Source organism: Aedes aegypti, chromosome 2 (assembly GCF_002204515.2).
Source record: "Aedes aegypti strain LVP_AGWG chromosome 2, AaegL5.0 Primary Assembly, whole genome shotgun sequence".
In the NCBI taxonomy this organism is placed as follows: Eukaryota; Metazoa; Arthropoda; class Insecta; order Diptera; family Culicidae; genus Aedes; species Aedes aegypti.
Genome location: NC_035108.1, coordinates 331559514 through 331581345, shown reverse-complemented (window position 1 = coordinate 331581345; position 21832 = coordinate 331559514). Strand labels below are relative to the sequence as shown.

The following is a 21832-nucleotide window of genomic DNA, read 5'->3' as shown; positions in this document are numbered from 1 at the left end:
GTATCAAACTTACAGCAAAATAATCTAATAGGTCAAGACATTGAACCATGCAGGAACAATGAATCAATTCCACTTGATTGCAAGGAGTCATTCCTGCAAAGTTTGTACGGATTATTTGCGGACACCCTGTATGCCTATAATGTACCCAGAAGTCGCATAAAAGTTCACGTAATAATTCGTTTATTCATACAAATTACATCAAACCCGCAGAACACGGTGTATAAAATCGTCAGATTGATGAGTTTCCTCGCATAAAACGCTTTTTTCCTGAGTTGATGTTTCGTCCCGTACACTCATGCAAAATTAGTCGAATCAATCCATAGCAGCTGTCAAATCAACATTTGTTAGCATATGTTAAGTCGCATAAGATCATAGGTTAGTTCGGTAGAAAATGTGTACACTCGCATTGTATGCTATTATTCATCACAATATATGCACGTATATCGCCTCCATTTTTGTACGTAGAAGGCCTTTTCGCGACATCTTATAAGTGAAATTTTGCACATGCAAAGCCGCCAGGTGATTTCGTTATACGTACATTTTAATTATCTGGATGTCAAACACATGGAAATGAAGTTGTGTGCTATGAACACTAGTGTGAGACAAAATTTAGATTCTCTCTCCAGTCCACTTTTTGGATTGCATTTAGGTCCCATAACAACTGTGCAAAATTTCAGCTCGATCGGTGAAACTATATTTACGCGACAGCCTTTTAAAGTTTGAAATTTACTATGGGAAAACTTACTTTTGCTAATAAAAATCGCCAGAGGTCGCCCATTGACCTCTATAAAAATTCTGAACACAGACCTCGATAGGTATTTCTACGATGAACAACATTGCCGGAGACTGCGAAACAATCCGACACTTGCGAAAAAAGTTATTTAATGAAAACCTATTAGCAAGGCGACGTTGATTAACACGTAGAGGAATAACAATAATAACAAAATTGGGCAAAATTTCCGAAAAGCATTTGTTTAATAACTTTTTTCACAAGCATTGGATTGCTTTGCGGTCTTCGACAATGTTGTTCGTCGTAGAAATACCTATCGAGGTCTGTGTTCAGAATTTTTATAGAAGTCATTGGGCGACCTCTGGTGATTTTTCTTTGCAAAAGTAAGTTTTCCCATAGTAAATCCCATACAAACTTTGTACGGCTGGCGCGTAAATATAGTTTCACCGATCGAGCTAAAATTTTGCACAGTTGTTATGGGACCTAAATGCAATCCAAAAAGTGGACTGGAGCGAGAATCTAATTTTTTCATATAACCGTGTCTCAGGCTAATGAACACATATTTGTTATATACAAATTTTGAATAAATTTGAATAAATACCGCTCGACGTCCAGTCAACTAAGTAGATAACTAGCATCCAAAGTGAAAGGATATATTTTCTATAAATCGTAAAAAACTCCAATAAGGTATCCGACATCAAATATTAAACTCTGATGCTTCCTTTAAATCTTAAAAATCATTATTTTGTTTCAAATATCTCGGTTTTCATCAATCGGATACAGAAACAAAAAAAACATTTATTTTTCATTTCGACATTTTTTTTGGTACATGATATCTCGCATAACTTATGATCTCGCCCTAAAAGCCATTGGTAACCATGTGTGTAGCTCGTTGTTTCTAAGCATTTGTATGAAGTTACACGTTATTTAACAACGCTATGATGAAGAAAGGATCATTATCTACCTGCCAGTGGTGTTGGTTTGGATGTTTATTCATTCATTTGCTCAGAAACAGCGAGCTACACACGTGGTTACCAATGGCTTTTAGGGCGTTATCTCAGATTATGCGAGATATAATCAAAACACCACTGGTTATACAAAATTTTGAAATATTTATTGAGAAATTCACTGGTTGAATTTCAGAACGAAAAACATTTATTTTTCGTTTCGACAATTTTTGTTGGTATTTTGAAAAATTTTGAAATATTTATTGAGAAATTCACTGGTTGAATTTCAGAACGAAAGTCTTGCAAGAAATCCTAGGCAAATCGATGAAAAAATGACTTAATTGAATTAAATCGAATTAATTCGAAAAATCTCTCGGTTACTTACTTTTCTCTTTGACCAACCCTCTGAAAATTTCCGTACATTTCCAGTTTTTCCCGGTTTGGTGACCACCCTGAGATGAAATCTTAGACAAGTTCACAGAAAATTCTAAAAAAAATCATTTGAACTATTTGAACTTCCTTCTGATGTTTGACAACCTTAATAAACTATTCAAAAAAACTAATTGCTTTTGAAATTCCTGGAAAAATCCATAAAGGTGAAATGTTGGAACACTCTTGTAAGAATTCTCGAATCCATGTCTGAAAAATTCTTGAAGGTATTGTTTGAATTTGAACAGAAATCCTAGAAGGAATCGATGGAGCGATAGCTTAAAGAGTTTTTTGAAGGATCCATGAAAATATTTTTAAAGGAACTATTGGAGAAATGCCTTGAGGAATCATGGAGTAATTCATCAATGAATCATTGGAGGAATTTGATGTCGCCCTCAAAGCCATTTGTAACCGAGTGTGTAGCTCATTATTTTTAAGTAAATAGATGGACTCTGATAAAACCTATTACTACTGCACTCTTAAAAATAATGAAAATTACTGTGGATTTCTGGTTGTGGCTGCATAACACATGATGTAAGTGATGAAGATACACAAAAACGTGTCCTTGAAGATGTTAAAAAAATTACATGTTAAATGGCACGGAAACGAAGGAACTATGATCGACATTTCCAGAATCAGACACTAACATATTTAAAATTCGTCACAAATTTACGTCAGTCGGCTTGATTCATTTATATGTGCATCCCAAGAACGTAAAAAAATCACTATATTTTTTGGGAGTTGATGGGAAATAGAGAAAAATCTACTCTTCATAATAACTTCGTTTAATAACGTGTAAATCCATTCGTTTGCTCAACAACAACAAGTTACATACTTGATTAACAATAGCTTTTAGGGCAAGATCATAAATTAAGCTACAATTCTTCTACGTGGAATCCATAGAGAAATCATGGCAATAGTAATGATGGATTTCCTGAAAAGATTCTTTAGACAATTATAGAATGCATGCACGGGACCATCTTTGAAAAAAATTTTTTAGAGCCGGATTAGAAATCTCGGAGAAAACACTTGACTAACGACATTCATTGAGTTGAGCTAAGCAAGGTATTCTCAGAACCAATGCCCCTTAAAAGGAAAATAATCATAAATCGTTTTTCAAGTTTTCAAAACCTCGAATTATTTTCATCGTACAGCAAAATAGCGCTCAATCCTAATATTTGTAGTTGGCCGACGGCTCACTCGTGTCGCTTTTGTTCGAGTTCGACGTTTGCTCACTACCGCCACCTAATTGCCAGTTTGCCAAACCCATTACCATTACCTTCGCGTGACTATGTTTCAAATTGATGATTGTTCTAGCTGTTACGTCTGTTTGTCTGTGATTACATTGTACTTTATATCTGTAATGCGATGATAGATTTTCATGCGAATTTCTTCAAATTTGAACGAAAAAACTGGTTTTTAATTTTTGATGATTGCTGATGATTGAATAAAGGATTCTTGAGCCCTAAATTGGAAATGAGAAGTCTGCATGGTTATAAATGTTTTGAAAACACTTACGTGGATTTAGGAAACGGCATTCCCATGACTTCTGATGCCGTGTAGAAATACTCGGTAGCAAGAGTGTACTGTTTCAACTCGTATCTGCACATCGCCAGCAGTGTGTACAACCGACCTTTCAGATATGCCACGAAGGCTATGTTATCAAAGTTATCTATATCCTAAAAAATTGTAGAAAAGATATGAATGCTTGAATCTCTGAATTCAACGCACGCAGGACCTCAACAAACCTTAATCTGCTGCTGCACGCTTTCCAACATCTGAATCGCCTTGGGAATGTTGGCAACCTTCATGCAGCAGTTTGACCATTCGATCTGTGCCTCAATATGTTTCTCGGCCATCCGTGCCCCGTTGCTGTGGTACACAATCTCTTTGTACATCGAGTACAAAGTCATGTAGCAGCGACACTTGGTAAAGTCGTACTCCCGATAACTCAGAATCGGAATCTTAGCGGCAAACGGAGATGGTTTTGGGGCACTGAAGCAGTTGAGCAACATTGAACCTGATGGGAAATATAAGATCGACATGGATATCGAAATAAAAAGTATGAAGTATGAACCTACGTTTGTCCGAATGTACTGAAAATCCCTGAAATAAAAATACATAGAAAATAATATTGATGCTTGTATTACATGATACAGATGAACCTTACACTAGCTCCGCTTCTGAACAGTAGATTCCGATGCGAAATGTCGGATTCTCGCCTCCTTTTGAATCCCATTAGCACATCGAATTGATCGTCGCTGGAAATCAGATTGCTGAATGGTCCGCCTCCGCAAGTAGCACATCTAGGAAACAAACAAAAAACAGTACGATCTCCGTGTTGATTGAGCTGAAAACGTGACACATTATGCTGTTTGGCCGCGGAAACTTACTTCTTCGTTTCACGTTCGATAAACGTTAGCGCTCGACTGTGGAACTCGATTTTCTGCTCCTCGGTGAGCAAATTGTACACCGTCTGGCGGAATAGATTAGAATTGAATTTGGAATATCCACATGCTGCATAGCGAGGCAGATCACGACAGGCTCCTGCAAATGACCAATGGGAGGATGCATTTCGTTAGATACTGCTCTTAGTTACCAGGAAATTCTTGCATGAGGCTGAAACACGAAAAGGCAGAATACTCTTAAGGTTTAGCCTGCCACGAAAGGTTGAAACCCGGATATTGTTACAAAAGGCTGGAATAACAAGAGTGAATTCTTGAAAGGCAGAAAATTTTCAATATTAATTAATGTGAATGTCAGGCAAATTACTTTCGGGTTGCGTCATTCCGACTAGTTTAGTTATATCGCATGATGACGTTACCTAACAATTTCCAACCTTGATTTACAAAGATTTCAATATCTCTGAGCCTTTCGATATATTCACCCTTTTGATGGTTCAGCCTTATGTTTTCCGCTCTAAGTGATTTCAGCTTTTTGTAGGAAACCCGTTACCAGGCAATTTGCATCAAACCGTACTTGTGACTGGAACTTTGATGCAACCACAGGTTCTCTTCTTCAAGTTTTCAGTATTAACGTTCCGCTGAAACAGACTGAATCCAGAGGAAAAATCTCCAATAGCGCAGGACAATATTTGAAGGTCAAACAATTTCTGAACAGCTGTAATAAAAAGAAGTTCACACTGAGAGCTGAATACGAGTTTTCTTATTCATACCAATAGCAACGTCCCGTTCGTTATCCTGTGCGATGACAAAGATCAACGCTACTCTGAGAAACTTCTCGCCCAAAACGGCGGCACATTTGCATACGTATTGTTCGTACGAAGAAAGTGAATCGTACAACATCAGATGGAACGCATCCAAACAGGACGAGGGGAAATAGTTTTGGGTATCGATTTCCCCTTTCAGACAGGCAACGTCCACCAACTTGCTGGAAAAGTTCGCTTGAACAAAGGGAAACATTTGATCATCGTCGGAGCAGGTTTCAAACAGATCCCAATCGCCTCCACTCAGCCGAAACGAAATAGTGGATCGTGCGCTACTTCGAATTAGGAACGACGACTCGCAAAAGACATATCCCTTGGCTTGCGCTTCAATCGATCCCATACGAGTTATCCGCAACAGTCCGCTTTGTTTTAGGGACATTACGAACGTGTTCATCCATCCAGGATTGCCACTGCTCATGGTGTGGATTGCCCTGTAAAAATAAGAATTATCAATGTCTGCTTATGAAGATCCAACAGCGGAATCGACCGTTCCAAATCCAACGGAATAGCGTTCACGTTCAAAAACTGACACGCGACAGCCTTGTGGAGCAACGTATCGATCGGTGTCAGCTTTAGTTGACACACGTGAGGATTGTCGAAAAATCTCTTGAACGGGGGCGCCAACCGGCGGCGATAGCCTAGTGCCAGCACCGTGATGACCTGTGGCATCCTCCAAAGGATTTCGAACAGCTCCAACGATTCGTCATCCATGAATTCCAAATCGTCGATGATCAGTACCCAGAGGTTTTGAAATGCCTACAAGTGAATGCGCCCGGACGGTATGCAACCCGCAATGCGAATCGGTTACGATTTAGGGTAAGAGGGTACATAATAGAACCGAAATTTGGAACATTACCTTCTGACACAGCAGGTCGAATAACTTGCGTTTCATTTCATTCTGCTCGGCATCGTTCATCATTCGAAGAAGTTCCGTTTTCGGGAATTCCACATCCAGAATGTCGTTCAGGAGAGCAAGGTAGGAGTTGAGATTGTATTCGCTCAGATACTGCTTGATGCGATTCTCCCGCGTGATGCTGGTGATGGTTTCGGTGAATCCAAGCGGGCGCGAAAGGTACAGATAGGCGGCGGAATATGCTTTCTGCAATAAAGGACTTTTCTCAGATTTATTTTGGAATGAAACATTGGTCTGTGCTCTTCGATGTTCTAAGTCAGACCTCTGGAATTCGAATCAACTATTCAATAAGGAATTCAAAAACTTTTCAAGGGATTATGCCGAAATTAAATTCGGCAGTAAGAGCTAGATCCTATTTTTGTCGCTTTTGATTTATTTCGGCAGGATTTTATTCTCAAAAACTACTGAGCTCATCATCTTTGGCCATCATATGTGCTGTAACACTGTTGTATTGAAGTGCTTCCTTTTAGTTTTAGACAATTCGGCTGACAAAAAAAAATTCAAACTGTATCATGGAAGTGCCCGTGTAGTTCTACACCCTAGCTTTAAGCTCTCCTTTGGTTGTAAGGGAACTGGTTCTACAATATGGGCCGATTTCATCACCTCCGCTTAATCCGTAAACCACGTTTACTCATATGGTTAAACTAGGTTTATTGCAATTTTAGGGAAAATTTTCCGTTTTACGGTTCAACAAAAAGCTACCGCAGCTGTAACATCACTGATTTGCATTGGTAAATCATCAGTAAGCTCCAATTATACCTTGGAAACCGTCTTGATGATTGTTGTTTGTTTCTATTTTTCATAGCGTTTTCTCTTTCAAGCAAACTAATTGTTGAATTGTTTGCTTCAATGATAGAATGAATTCAAAGCTTGCGGTAGAACTTTGACAGCTGCGGTAGAACTCTGCGGCTACCGTAAAATGGAAAATTTTCTTAACAACCGTAATAAAACCCTCAAAAGCCCGGGACGAGACTTGTGTGCTTCAAATGGCTCGTTCACAGAAACTAGCCAACCGAATTACAAACTTTTTGAAACTACTTCAAGGGGAAGAGTGGGGCTAAAAAATGGTATGTCCGGGAATGTTCCTTGGGGGGAGGTTTCTGGGGGGCGGATGTACGTGTGGCATAAGGCATAATTTCAACTAACCTTGATTATATTAACATGACAACACGAAAAGACTTTTCGTTCAAAAAAAAATCATTTAGAGTTAGTAATGCTTTATTTATGTTTTCAAAATAGACATAACTTGGCCATCCAGAGGCCCCAGAACAGGTTCTGGAAGTCTTGGAAACTTTGCAAGGTATGAACGATTCTCCTACAGCTCTATAAGCTTGTTAATGTGATACAAATATGTTGCAGTCGCCTCTCCACATCTCGATATCGAGATAGGGAGAGATCGAGACAAAAAACACATTTTTAATGAACACAAGATCGAAAAACGGGGGCCCAGATAGCCGTAGCGGTAAACGCGCAGCTATTCAGCAAGACCAAGCTGAGGGTCGTGGGTTCGAATCCCACCGGTCGAGGAACTTTTCGGGTTGAAAATTTTCTCGACTTCCCAGGGCATAAGGTATCATCGTATCTGCCACACGATATACGCATGCAAAAATGGTAATTGGCATAGTAAGCTCTCAGTTAATAACTGTGGAAGTGCTCATAAGAACACTAAGCTGAGAAGCAGGCTCTGTCCCAGTGGGGACGTAACGCCAGAAAGAAGAAGAAGATCGAAAAACACTCCGTTACCAAAAAAGTAATAAACGGGAAACGAAAAATCAACAGGAATAAGAGATAAGGAGGATATCGAGACGTGGAGAGAGAAATTGTATGTAGAATGCAAAGACCTAAGAAATCATCGACATAAGGAGAGATATCGAGATCTGTCTCGACTCGACTGTCTCTCCACATCTCGATGTTCTACATCTCGATATCTCTCCCAATGTCAATGGTTTCTTCTGTCCCTTCATTCTGCATAAATTTTCACTCTCCATATCTCGATATCCTCCTTATCTCGATATCTCCCTATGTATCTCGATGTGAGGTTTATTCCCGATTTTCTCTCCATATGTCGATATGCCCATTATCAAAGGTTACTAGACTAAATTTTAGCGATCCAAAACAATTTTCAAAGACCGCATGACGTCTGTTTGTTTACGATTTTCCTGATAACGGAGTGTTTTTCAATCTAGTATTCATTAAAAATTTGTTCTATGTCTCGATCTCTCCCTATCTCGAACGATCCTTCGATATCGAAATGTGGGGAGTCGACTGTGTTCGATTTTCTGGTCGATCTAAATTTGAACAAACATAATTTCAAATTGATTCTAACCATCTAGAGGGCACACAATTGGTCCTGGATACCCAGGAATCCCAGGTAGTGGGGGGCGGCATATCCAGGGAATTGACCACTTTCATAATAATTCTCAATCCTTCCTTGCGACACACAAAACTTCAAGGTTTCGCAAAACAAGTTCAATGAAAATCATTTCTATGAGTTCTGATAACATTGGCCACCTACTGGCATATTCCGGGGTTGTGGTGTCCTCAGGGAAGTGGCCATTTTTGGAATAATTCTCAATACTTCCTTGCGATACACCAAATTTCATAGTATAGTAAAACAAGTTCAATGGAAGACATTGGACTTTTGGCAATATTGGCCACCCGAAGATGGTGCTACTTTCCCATTTCTTGTCAGTCCTCCGAATGTAATTTCCCCGAACACCAGTTCCTCGAATAACCCATTTCCCCGAATGAGCCGTTTTCCCGAGAAGTGATGCAGTTGAAGCAAGAAGCTGAATAATCTGCAGTGATGAAATCAAATGAACGATAAGCAATCTAATGAAAAAGGTATTTGGATATTCTCTACTAAACACAAAGAACCGACAATAAAATAAAAAAGGGTGCATCGATTCATTCACTACCTCGAAATGTATACCTTTACAACAATTTTCAAGAGTTAATAGCTTTTCCGGCAAATTGATTATTCGAGGAACTGGTGTGTTCAGAGAACTGGCGTTCGAGGAAACGAAATTCGGGGAACCGACATTCAGGGATAAGTAATACATTCATTCCGGGGATATGGTGCCCTCAATGAATGGCCACTTTTAGAATAATTCTGAAGCCTCCATTGAGACACACGAAGCTGCATGGTTACATATCGGGGAAGGGCTGTGCTCATGCACTTCGTCAATCTCAGCCTCTAGCTGTTCTGCTAGTTCGCTGTTGGAGATTTGTGTTGTCAAAAACGCTGCTCACTACATTTCTACGGTGTCTCTGCGACTACACGTTTTGCCCAATTGGCGGTTGAAGATCTCGCCGGGGCTTTGGTACAGCTTTCTGTGCGACGACGCATACTTCCCTTGGGCTGGCCTCGCGTCAGAGCCCTGTTGAACTTCTACTGGACGCTCATGTGCACTGCGTTGCTCTACGACGACTCCTTCTCCGAGCCTGCTGCAGTTCGAGCTCTCCTGGTTGACCAGTTGGATGCCGAGGTCGGTCCAGCGATTACGTTGGAAGATGACTGCCGCTCCGACGACCCAAAACTGGTTTGTGACGATCGATGCCACTCGGCCTTGTCCCCGACGGTGGAGATAGCCTACTCCGGCTACGCGCTTCTTCATGCTTCGATACTGGCCGGTGGAGTGCCGAACTCGTTCCAGCGATTCCGGTTGGAGGATGGCTTCCCTGTTCACTGGCGCTCCGACGACTCAAGCCGGTGATACGCTACGTACTACTCAGAGTAGTCCCCTGCGGTGGATCTATCCTACACCGGCGAAGATTTCCCCGGCAGCGGAAGATCTCCCGAACCGATGCTATCCGGGCGGTCGGTCCGGCGATTCCGGTGGTGGGAAGCTTCCGGTTCACAGGCACACCGTGACGATCATTTGTCGGTGCAACAACGCGATCTACTCAACTAGCCCCGACGGTGGGCTTAGCCTACTCCGAAGCTGGTCGAGCAGATTCCGATGTCGGTCCTGTGACTCCGGAAGGGAAACTTCGGGTTCACAGACGCCAGACAACCATTTGCCGGTACTGTTTCACGAATTACTCAGCTAGATCCCGGCGGTGAACTCAGCCTACTCCGACTTGACGTTGGGCGGCCAAGTGCCAGGGTCGGTTCAGCAATTCCGGTTGGAGGATGACTTCCGATTTGAAGGCGCCCCGACGACTTATTGCCGATACTACTGTTTTCTTGTTGTCCACACCGACATGTTAGGAATTAGTCTGTGTGTCCACCTGTTTCTCCGACTTATTACACTCCTGCTGCCACCTATCCATTGTATCCATTCTGATGGTATTCCTCACATTCATTGTGTCCTTTTGGTGGTAGCATGCTATGTCCTCAGCCAGAGCGATGCAGACGGGGATCATTCCGGCGATAACGCATACTGCCTTCGACGATATAGTGCGGTAGGCACTCACCACCCGTATAGCCATGAGCTGGAACGTATCTACCAGCTTCTCTCGGTTACGTTTGATTCCCAGCGCTGCAGCCCATGCCGGGACTCCATACCTCAGTATGGACGATGATACGGTCGTTAGAAGACGCCTCGTACTGCTTCTTGGTCCTCCAATGTTGGGCATGATCCTAGCTACAGTGTTAGCTGCTTTCGCTGCCTTTTCGCAGGCATAGTCTACGTAGCTGTTGAAGTTTAGCCTGTCATCGACCATTAATCCAAGGTGCTTTAGAGAGCGCTTTGATAAGATTGCGTGTCCTCCGACGTTAATTACGAGCTGCTGAACCGCCTTGCAGTTGCTGACCAGCACCACCTCCGTTTTGTGATGAGCCAACTGCAACTTGACTCCAGTCATCCACGATTCAATGGTGTCTAGTGATTCCGCCGTCAACATCTCCACCTCCTCCGTTGTCTCGCCAGTTATCGCAAGAACGACATCATCTGCGAACCCGACGAACTCGACTCCATTCAGCAGTGTCAAGCTAAGCACTCCATCATACATCATATTCCACAGTGTTGGGCCAAGTATGGATCCCTGTGGAACTCCCACCGGTTTTTCAATAGACATCTGTCCCTTGTTTGTGTCGTAAACCAGTACCCGGTTCTGAAAGTAACTTTGCAGAACTTTACACAGATATTCGGGAAATCACATTCTGTGTAGGGCTACGGCGATACCCTCCCAACTGGCACTGTCGAACGCGTTCTTGACGTCTATTGTTACCGCTCCTCTTCTGCTCGGACTCCGTTAACTGTAAAGTTCTAATTCTAAAGTTCTATTCTAATCTTCCCAATAGTACCACTACACGCAATGCAAACCTTCGAGGGTTAGAATTTGTCATTAATCGAATTTGACAATGATCGCTCCTTCAGCGTTAACGCTAAGATTTATATATCCACCATTCCACCTCATCACACAAACTGCACTGAGCTCTTTCTGGTTTCTGGAGCTTAGTGTGCAAGTCTGCGCATATTTACAATAATGTGCTACATGCAATATGTTTGCCTTAAGACTTCCCCACTACAGGTATATGTTGTGTAAGGTACCGCGGGGCAAGTGGGTAAATGGGGTAAGTAAAAATAATTGGTATATTTTACTGAATATGTGAATTAACGTTTGAAACTCATACGTAAACCTTTGAGGCCATTCCCATGTGTTCATTTGAACAAATTGAGATGCTATACATAAAAAAAGAATAAAAATGTTCGGATGGGATTCGATCCCACGACTCCTCAGTATGGTCGACTCGACGCTCTATTTCATAACTTGCATCTCTTTCGACTTTAAGATGTCCAATTCAACAGATCTCATTGTCCTAAGAACCGCAATTCATGTTGTTGGAACTGAAATCACATAATTCTGCTCTCAGATTTTTTAGATCTCAAATTCTAAGCTGAGCATCACATTATTGTATTGTTGTATTATTAAATTGGGCATGTACCTCATACCTCATCAACATAGCCATTTAGCGCCTAATTTTCATACCTCACCTCACCAGCTGGCATTGAATGTGCCAAGAAACGATGGCCTAATGATAACGTGATAGATACCTTAAGATCCCGCATCGAAAGCGTCAATCTTAGCGAACTAATTTTCTTGTTCTTCAACGAGATGTGAAATAACTCATTCAGAAGACGCGTCTTCCCCATCTGAGCTTCACCCCTGAGCAGCAAACAACTTTGGTTGGTATAATCTTGGATTCTACTTATGTCATCTGAGTTCATGTTCTGAGTGAGATACAGTCCATCGTCCAGCATTTCTTGGAAAACTTCCAAGATTTCATCTCTTCCTATTATCGGGTAGTCATATTCATTTGGTTTGACCATTTCCCTCTCGCTGGAACATGCAAAAGTTATCACAAAACGCAAAGGCTCTAGAAACTTGTCAACAACTTACGCAAGGATTTCCTTGAACTCGTATATCGTGCCCACATTCTGCAGCCCTTTCAGTTCAATTGCTTCCTGCAGCAAAAAATGCATCGGATCCAGCTTACTCATCATGAACGTATCCTTATCGCAAGTGACCTTATTGGGATAGGCCATCATCAATCGGGCCGCCTTGTTAACCGTAACGCTAATAACTGAGTACTCCCGACGAACGAAATGTCCCACCACTCCGCAGTAGGTTGTTCCCGTCGTGACTCCAATCGATGCGGACAAAACCTTGGGATTGCTACGATATAACTCGCGGATTTCCGACGCACACCGCAAGGCTATCTGACTGTCCAGATCGTGCTTGTAACCTCGTAAGCCGAAAATTATCAGGAACATAACATCCTTGTCGAATAGAGATACCTTGTTGACGGTTCCTTCATAGCTTTCAACGAGGCTGAAATACGTGAAAAATTGGAAACCAGAAATCGATTTTTCAAAAATTCTCACCCACGTGCACAGTGAAGTAAATATTGAGTTGATTTCTTCAATGACCACCAGCATGTCTTTCGTCTTCAATACAATGTTTAGAAAAACGGTCACAATTTGTCGCATTTCTGTCAAGAACTCCAACGGTTCTTGAGTGTCGATGGCATTTAGAATAGGTTTAATCATGAACCTTCTCAGAGAGGTGGTGAGAGTTTTTGTGGCAACATGTTTCAAACTTGGACGAACTGAAGTTAACTTGAGTTAGAAACAGTTTTTTGACATTGGGTTAAAATACTTACTCCCTAAAGTTTCACTGTCTAGCTTCATTTCTTCACCAGCCACAATTCTCGAATCGTCATCGTCGTCCAATTCGTTTTCGTGCAACAGATCGAAGATGTTCAACCGCTGCGCCGATCGCCAGTTACTCGTGAACCCTTTAATTCTAAAATGCACCTTATCATCACATTGCTCGGAGATATACTCATTCGGATGTATGTAGTTCCATGCTGTGGTTCGGTAAACCAGAATTGTTAAATCTGTAAAACTCACCGCTCACTAACCCAACTCACCTAAATGATTCACAATGATATCGCCGGGTTCGGCTACCTTTTCTGCAATCTTCACTTTCCACACCGGTTGCCCAATCACCACGTAGTGGGAAAACCCTTCCGACCCAATCAGCGAAAAGTAAACTTCCCCGGCCGAAATGGCTATCTTCACTCGCAGCGTGACGCCCACTTCGGTTTTGTAGGCACCAAACGATCGCTGGATGATGATGGCCGTATCGATGGCACGGTGCGTGGCGTCCTGCAGCGAGACCGATGACGTCTCCTTGAACAACACCAGGAAGGCATCGCCGGAGAACTTCAGGATGTCCCCACCGTGCGAAAGGATCTCCTGTACCATGGCACCAAGGTATGCGTTGAGCACCTGGGATAGTTTGGAAGCTCCTCCTTTACCCGGTTGGTTGAACTTCTCCGAGAGATCCGTGAACCCTAATGCCGAGAAATTTGATTTCAAGGAAACATAAGCGTGAATGTGAAGCCTACAGTGTGGCCGTTAACGTGAAGATGCATCGAAGCCAAACCTTGAATTTTCAAGAACACAAATCTAGAGAACCAGACAACCGTTTGTGCTGAAAATGCTACTCACTGGTCACTCGCTGGCGGTGACCAATCGATTAGATTTTCAGCACGAACAGTTGTCACACAGTTCGAACGAAACGTGTAAATTTCTGATACATATAATGCACATAATTGGAGCGTGGACTATCATGGATATTTACATGATATGTCATGTAAACTTCAATTATATGTCATGTAATCCAGCAGGATCCTGAGTGGTTACATGTCATATAACACATTTTTACATGATTTAAGACTTAAATTTACATGACGTCAAGTTCACATCGCATAAGTGAAGTTTATATGACATGTAATCTTCATTATTTTTAACAGTGCAGGTTCTCTAGATTTGTGCTCTTGAAAATACGAGGTTTGGCTTCGATGCATCTTCACCTTAAAAAGCGAATGTTGTTGGAGTCTATATGTCACATTTAGACATTTGTGTGTGAAGGTATGCAATGAATCCAAAAATTGCAAAAACTGTTATCGTATCACGTTTCTCTAATGGGTCCAAATATTTTGCATTTGAATGCTCGTTCTTTGAATGGTAGAGGACGAGCTGTTTAATTTTCTTACAGCTAATAACGTGCATATAGCGGTTATTACTGAAACCTATTTGAAACCTGGATTCAAACTTAAAAAAGATCCTAACTTTTTTGTTTAACATAATGATCGACTTGATGGGGCCTGTGGGGGAGTTGCAATCATCATTCATAGGCGTATAAAACATCAACTGTTTTCGTCATTTGAAACTAAAGTTTTTGAAACTTTAGGTGTTTCTGTTGAAACACAGCTTGGTAAACATACTTTCATAGCTGCCTTTTTGCCTTTTCAATGCTCTGGGCAGCAAGTTAATTTGCTCCAAACTGATTTGCGAAAATTGACTCGCAACAAGTCAATTTTTTTGTCATTGGTGACTTTAATACAAAACGTCGCTCATGGATCCGCCTTAAACACATGAGGAAAAGGCAATTTCAACACACTCACGATCCTGGCAGGATCCACAAAAATGAATTAAACAGTTTTACTCAGTAAAGAAACAAAAATTTTGAAAATACAATTTCTCAATTGGACTTTGGCTCTAAGCTCTATTGAAAATAATCTAAAATTAAAATAAAACCTCAGGAGCCAATTACGGCATTAACAGAGGAATAGAATACAAATTATCACTAACTAATTGCGAATAAGCTCAAAAAATCGCTATGCAGTTTGAAAGCGCGCACATTTTTAATTTAGGACTCAATCCAATTGAAAATCTCTCAGTTACTCAGTATTGCGATAGCATTCTCAATCAAAAGAATGTTTTCAAAAAATTCCTTATTTTAGACTGATTTGGAAGAACTGAGAACTATTATTAAAAAAATCAAAAAAATGAAAGCCCCTGGTATTGATGGAATTTTTTATATCCTTATCAAGAAACTTCCAGAGAGTAGCTTATCATTCTCGGTTGATATATTCAACAAATGTTTGCAATTGGCATATTTTCCTGGCAAATGAAAAAAATCCAAGGTTGTACCAATTTTAAAACAGGACAAAAATCCTGCAGAAGCTTCTAGCTTGCTTTTCTCCACCAGCAAACATTTTGAAAAGATCATTTTGAACAGAATGATAGTCCACATAAACGAAAATTCAATTTTTGCCAATGAACAGTTCGCATTCCGGCATGGACATTGGACCACTCATCAACTTTTACGTTTAACAAATTTTATTCGTTGGAGATTCGACTGTACTTTTGAAACTCAACTTATAATATTTCCACATAAACAAAAAGCTCTGTGAGGTACCTGGGCGCCCTCAAGCAATGGTGCAGGTGACCTTGTGTTTCTCCGAGATAATCGGCTGCTCTTCTTCAGTCTCTAGCCTGAGGCTAAATAAGGGTGGGATTATGAATATGCTGCTATTTAATTATCACCTATATGGTTTTGCATTATGCGTTTTACACAGTGCATTCTGTGCTTTTTCGCCTTTGGCGACTTTCAATAGACACCGATCTGTTTTTTTCGATGCTGATCTTTTTCGTGCTAAGTTTGCGAAAAGCTTAATCCTGCCTAGTTTGGGTAGTAGCTACGGTTAGGTTAGCTGAGATCAATCTTCAGCATAAAAGAACAGCAACAATCAATCTTTGCAGACTCAAGCAAAATGGTACAGCCCAAGTGGCGCTAGTTCAAGAACCCTAGGGAACTTCGATCTAGGTAACCTTGTGGACTCAGTTTTTGCTACTTTCAGCAAACTTGAAATGGCAAAGATTTGAAAGTTTTGTTTTTCATTCTCCTGTACACATGAATATATTAAACACACGTACCTTCCTCAATCTTATAGAATAAAACCAAAGTACATCGTAAAGCTCTCATCTTCACTGGAAGGCACTGCGGAGTTCTTGACGATGACGATTTTCAGTTTTCTCAAATATATATTTGATTCTTGCACTGTGCCAACAGACAAACTTTCATCTACTGGCCAAATAATCACCTCTTATAAGTGTTTTCCACATATTGTCCTATAAACGCTTATCACAGCACTTAATTCTTCCCTTAGTAAAAAATCACTGCCAAACAAAACAAATCAAGAAACGTCAAACTAAGAAAGTTCACAATAAGTTCCCCTTGTGCTTATCTGAACTTTTAAGTAGAAATTTGGTCCTGGGGTTGTTTTCCAAGAGAACACAAAGATCACGAGTTCTATTTTTAGAAACACAACTATACGAAATCAGCATATCAAGTAAAACTATATACCATTCCAAAACGCGTACATGGAGCAGCAGCATGGTATCCGATTTCAACGAAGAGGACTTGGGTTCGAATCTCAGAAGGAGTAATTGTCCATAGATAATATATAAAAATATAACTTATAACGAAAAACACTTTCGCCAAGCCAAAGCTATGCTGTCTCATTAGAAATAAATTGAATGAATAACAGTGCGTAGTGGAAAAATGTTTTGATTAATTTTATTTATTTTTCTTTATGAGCTGAATTGTATTCTATACAGTCCCGTGACTGAACTTATTGTGAACTCAAGTTCGATTAATTAGGTACTTAAAAAGTGGGCTGTATAGAATGCTCTTCATGATTTTTCGATTTGCTGATTAAGCTCAAACATGCTATTTTGTCCGTACTTTTGGTTGCTTGGGAATGCTCATCACATCATCTGGGGCAGGTCAGATATCAATTTGAGAGGTTCCAGTCTGATGGAATACTTAAGTAGTACAGATCTTGGATTATTTAACATAGGTAATCGCCCAACCTTCATGGTATCTACTAGAGAAGAAGTGTTAGACATAACGCTCTGCTCGAAAAATGGTCCTTGCTCCAAATAATCTCACAATTGCTTGTCACTTTCCTTACAGGACATTTACCACACAATTCCCTTCACGGGAAGAGCGGACGTCTGGCTATTTGGAAAGAAGTATATCAAACAATATCGTATGTTACACTAATGGCTCCCTTCTTGTATGTAAAGCTGGTGCAGGTGTATATTCTCGTGAGCTAAGGCTGAATAAGTTTACTCACTTGGTAGAAACTGCAACATTTTTCAGGCGGAAATATTTGCTCTAATGTGTGGAGTAGACTGGCCCTTAAACAAAAAAGTTGCAAAACTCAACGGGGCACCCCCTAGATATATGCCTTAGGGTAAGAAAAAAGCTCTCTCAAAATTTCAACTCATTTGGTTGCTCCCCCAGCTGGCGCATTCAATTCGAAGTTTGTATGGAATATTCGTTTCAAATATATTGAATATTGACCCTATGTCACTGTTTCGTTCCGTATACTAATTGATCGCGTTCAATTGAGCTCAGTATGAAAAATTCACTAGTAGATACCCTAATGAACATAGTTGCAGAAGGTTGTATCTGGATTTAAGCTCATTTTCATTAACCTTCCAGTTGTTGAAAGTTAGGCTTAGATCAGCACTTCCGTACAATCACATGTGTAGCAGCTCACCCAGCGTCATAGGTGGCTATGATGCGCTTAGTGGCCACCACCCAGCTATGTAGAAGAAATACTGAGCAGTATAGCAATTCTTCTTCAGATAGTTAAAACACCAACTTTCTCAATTTAAATCATGATACAACCTTCTACAATATTGTTCACTATGGTATCAAGTAGTGTTTTTGACATTCTGGGTGCAATTGTACGCGATCAACAATTTTCCTGGCCCAAACAGGTGATGATGTGCTGTTTCCCATATGTTTGAGCTGAAAATCCCATATTAACTTCGATTCAATTGCGCTTGCTCATGGAACGACCAAATGAGCTGAAATTTTCAGGATGTCTTTCTCTAACCGTAAGGCATAATCCTGGGGGGTGCCCCGTGGAATTATACAACTTTGTTTTACTCCCATACTGAGCTGGGCCAGTCTAGTGTGGAGGGCAATCAGCACTTCAACAGCGCGTAATGGATAAAGTCATATTCTTCTGTTCAGATAGTCAAGCTGCTATAAAAGCTCTTGATTCGGCCAACTCAAGGTCGAAGCTTGTTATCGCATGTCGAACTCAAATCGAGGAACTGAATTCAGTCAACTCTGTAAACCTTGTATGGGTACCTGGTCATGCTTCCATCACTGGAAATGAATTGGCTGATGAGCTAGCTAGCGATGGAGCATCGCATGACTTCATTGGCCTCCAGCTATTCAAATTTCGAAGTCCTGGGTGAAGCTTCAGATAAATTCTTAAGCGGCAACTCAGCACAAGCAATATTCGAATAGGGTAGGTGTACCAATTATGGATGCAAAATGTCAACAGGATGGATAAAAATCAAGTTTTAACCGCGTTTCTAAAACGTAAGCATGACTTGTTGGTGTCAATTACTTGTTCAAAGCCTTGCGAATCTGTCGATTTAAACAGTTTTAGTACTAAATTTACTATAATCTTCTAAAAATTGATTTTAAAAAGCGTTGTCTTTGTACCAATAATGGCAATAGTGTTCCTAGCATTCGACATAAAAGTGTACCAATTGTGGACTATCGAATATTTGCACGAAATGAACTCAAACGCCATCCAGAGCGAATGATAATGCAACGCTAATATGTAATGAAGTGATTGCTCATAAAATTTTCTAAAAAAATATGTTAAATAGATGTTAAATCAATTTATTGGAATAGGTAAATGGCAGCAAATTAATTTTCGAAAAGGAGTCTAATTGTAGTGAAAATGCAAATTATTATACAAAACAGCATTAATGAACTCACATGACCTTTCCAGCACCTAATTTTAACGAAAAAAGATGGGAAAATTCAAAAATTGAGTGTCGCTGAAAACCCCTCTTAACCATGAAATTAGCATCTTCCGCTTGCGAACGTTTTCGAACGTGTGATCGAAAAATCTTAGTAATTGAGTACAAAACGTGAAGATAATGCCTTACCGAACCGTCCCGTCGTGGAAGTCACCCGTAAAATAGCTTTACTTTTTTTATTTCACTGATCAAAAAATGTAAACAAACCGCCTCCAGAGTATCGCCATAATTGGGCTCTCATACACTCTTTGTACCAGTTATCGACATAGAGGAAATAACACGATTTCCAACTTAAAACAGTGGATTTGATTGCTCACCAGCTAAATATGTTCATTTGTTCTCACTGGGCAACATACATTTATGGGCTGAAGCAGTTTTTCCGGATGAAAACATACATTTCGTAACGGGTGTTCTTTAGCATACTGCTAAGAAAAGGTGACATATGTGTGAGACAAAATTTTCAAATGTTCATATTTCGAAGCTTATTGCACGAATGATCTCATCAAGGTTTAGTTACCATCGAATACAAATTGGTTTATCATTCCTGTGAATATTAGCCGTTATATTCTAGTGGATCAAAAAGAAAAATCTCTTTTTGTTCCCACTATTGCCATAATTGGTGCTATAGCCATAATTGGTACTTCTACCCTAGTTCGGAGTCGTATCGTCAAACAAAATTGTACATTACTGAGCCATCTCCAAGGGTGGCGAAGTATTTAACAAATCTGTCAAAGCAGAATTGCAGTCTCTTGATCAGAGCGTTGACAGGCCACTGCCGACTCAACTATCACATGGCAAATATTCAGCGTGCTGACTCATTTGTGTGTGATAGTTGTGACTCCGATTATGGAACTTCGTATCACCTGATATGTAACTGTCAAGTTTTTGCGTAAATGCGATTCCAATTACTTGGTAAACACTTATTAAGTGTTCAGATTCAGAAGCCTGAATCTTCAAGACATTCTGTTATTCTTTACCCGCTGTTGAAATGAGCTATAGGCTCGCTTTACGCTCAAGCGTTTTGCAGTGCCCTTTTTAGAACGCTGTTCGAACCCATTGTGGTATGGAGCTACATGCTCTCATTTCGCTTATGCGATCTTCCCTCTTCTATTTCCTCCCATCTTTCCCTTCCCTTTCCTCTACCATCGGGTTGATGATGAAATAGGCTTAAATATGGCGATGGCACAAATCTCCCAACTGGGGGAACGTGCCTTCTGATAATTGATACGACTGTACTTACGAAACTCAACATATAATATTCCCACATAAACCAAAAGCTCTTTATTTGAACATGTTTTCTCAACAAGAGAGGTTCCAATAAAATGGTCTGATGAAGTTAATTGTCATGCTAGATAAAAATTTAACTTTCAAAAATCACACTGAGGGCATTGAAGTCAAAGTAACACATATATAAAATGTCTTTATCCACTTATTAACAGAAAATCAAAACTGTGTCTTAAGAACAAGCATTCAAACAAATTTTCTTGCCAGCCATGTTGTATTTATGCTGTACCAATAAATATGGAGTAGCTGTTGTAATACCAGGAAGAAATCCCTGCAGAGGATTCAAAATGAAATTTTGAAAACGATTCTGAAGCTCCCTCCCCCTTGAATAGTACTAATAAGTTACATAGAATATCCAAAGTTGAAACATTGGAAAATGTCGAATAAAATTATTAATCTTAAAAAAAAATCGTTACAATCTTCTATTGCCACGATAAATGCGTTATATATCTAGTGTTGTCTAACTCAGAACACCTAGATATAAAAAATAAATGTAATGTTTAAAGTGATACTAATGAAGACATAAATAAAAGACAATTGCTTTCACATATCTAACATATCTAACATATTACTTTATCCATTTTGTACAAAATAATACATATATGTAGACCAATATTTCATTTCTTAACCCTACTAGAAAAAACATAAACATCATAAACAAAGTAACAGGTGTCTAAAATTTGCTGAATGGGAATAAATGATAAAATTTATTTAAAGAAAGGTATGGTTCAAACTATCACATTCTCCTCTATTTGATTATTTGAGTGTATTGTAACGTGACTTTGCAAAGCCTAAAATCACATGGTATCAACAGAATATCATCTCTTCAAACATTCCTACGTTTTCGTGATCGTTCAAGAATCACAACCGAATATTCAACAGTTAATCGGTTTGATTTCATAACCGTAAAGCGTGGACCCCACAGATGCAAATACAACAGTCATTGGCAGTACTCCCCATTCAAGAAAATCATTCCCCTTTTCGGTGTGAGTGAAAACTCTATCAACCATCTAGACAAAATCTATGCCTAACACAACATCTTGAAGCACGAAGATAAAGCTATATTGATCCAGTGGGATCAAATACCAAACTAGCAACCTATAGACGCAGGACATACCAACAAAATCGTGATAAGATACG

The 21832-nt window shown here is 40.1% G+C and overlaps 1 protein-coding gene across 1 annotated transcript in view; it reads right to left on the bottom strand.

The window, feature by feature from the left end:
* Window positions 1-21832, bottom strand: part of LOC5574681 (adenylate cyclase type 10) — a 78878-nt gene that overhangs the window by 12317 nt on the left and 44729 nt on the right. Inside the window, exons 4-17 of the mRNA XM_021845958.1 lie at window positions 13627-14052; window positions 13357-13563; window positions 13083-13302; window positions 12594-13025; window positions 12248-12533; window positions 6189-6431; window positions 5820-6088; window positions 5282-5763; window positions 5086-5226; window positions 4500-4653; window positions 4277-4412; window positions 4188-4212; window positions 3855-4126; window positions 3625-3785 (exon numbers count right to left, since the gene is read on the bottom strand). Of these exons, the coding sequence (XP_021701650.1) occupies window positions 3625-3785; window positions 3855-4126; window positions 4188-4212; window positions 4277-4412; window positions 4500-4653; window positions 5086-5226; window positions 5282-5763; window positions 5820-6088; window positions 6189-6431; window positions 12248-12533; window positions 12594-13025; window positions 13083-13302; window positions 13357-13563; window positions 13627-14052 (3454 nt within the window). The remainder of the gene's footprint in view (window positions 1-3624; window positions 3786-3854; window positions 4127-4187; window positions 4213-4276; window positions 4413-4499; window positions 4654-5085; window positions 5227-5281; window positions 5764-5819; window positions 6089-6188; window positions 6432-12247; window positions 12534-12593; window positions 13026-13082; window positions 13303-13356; window positions 13564-13626; window positions 14053-21832) is intronic.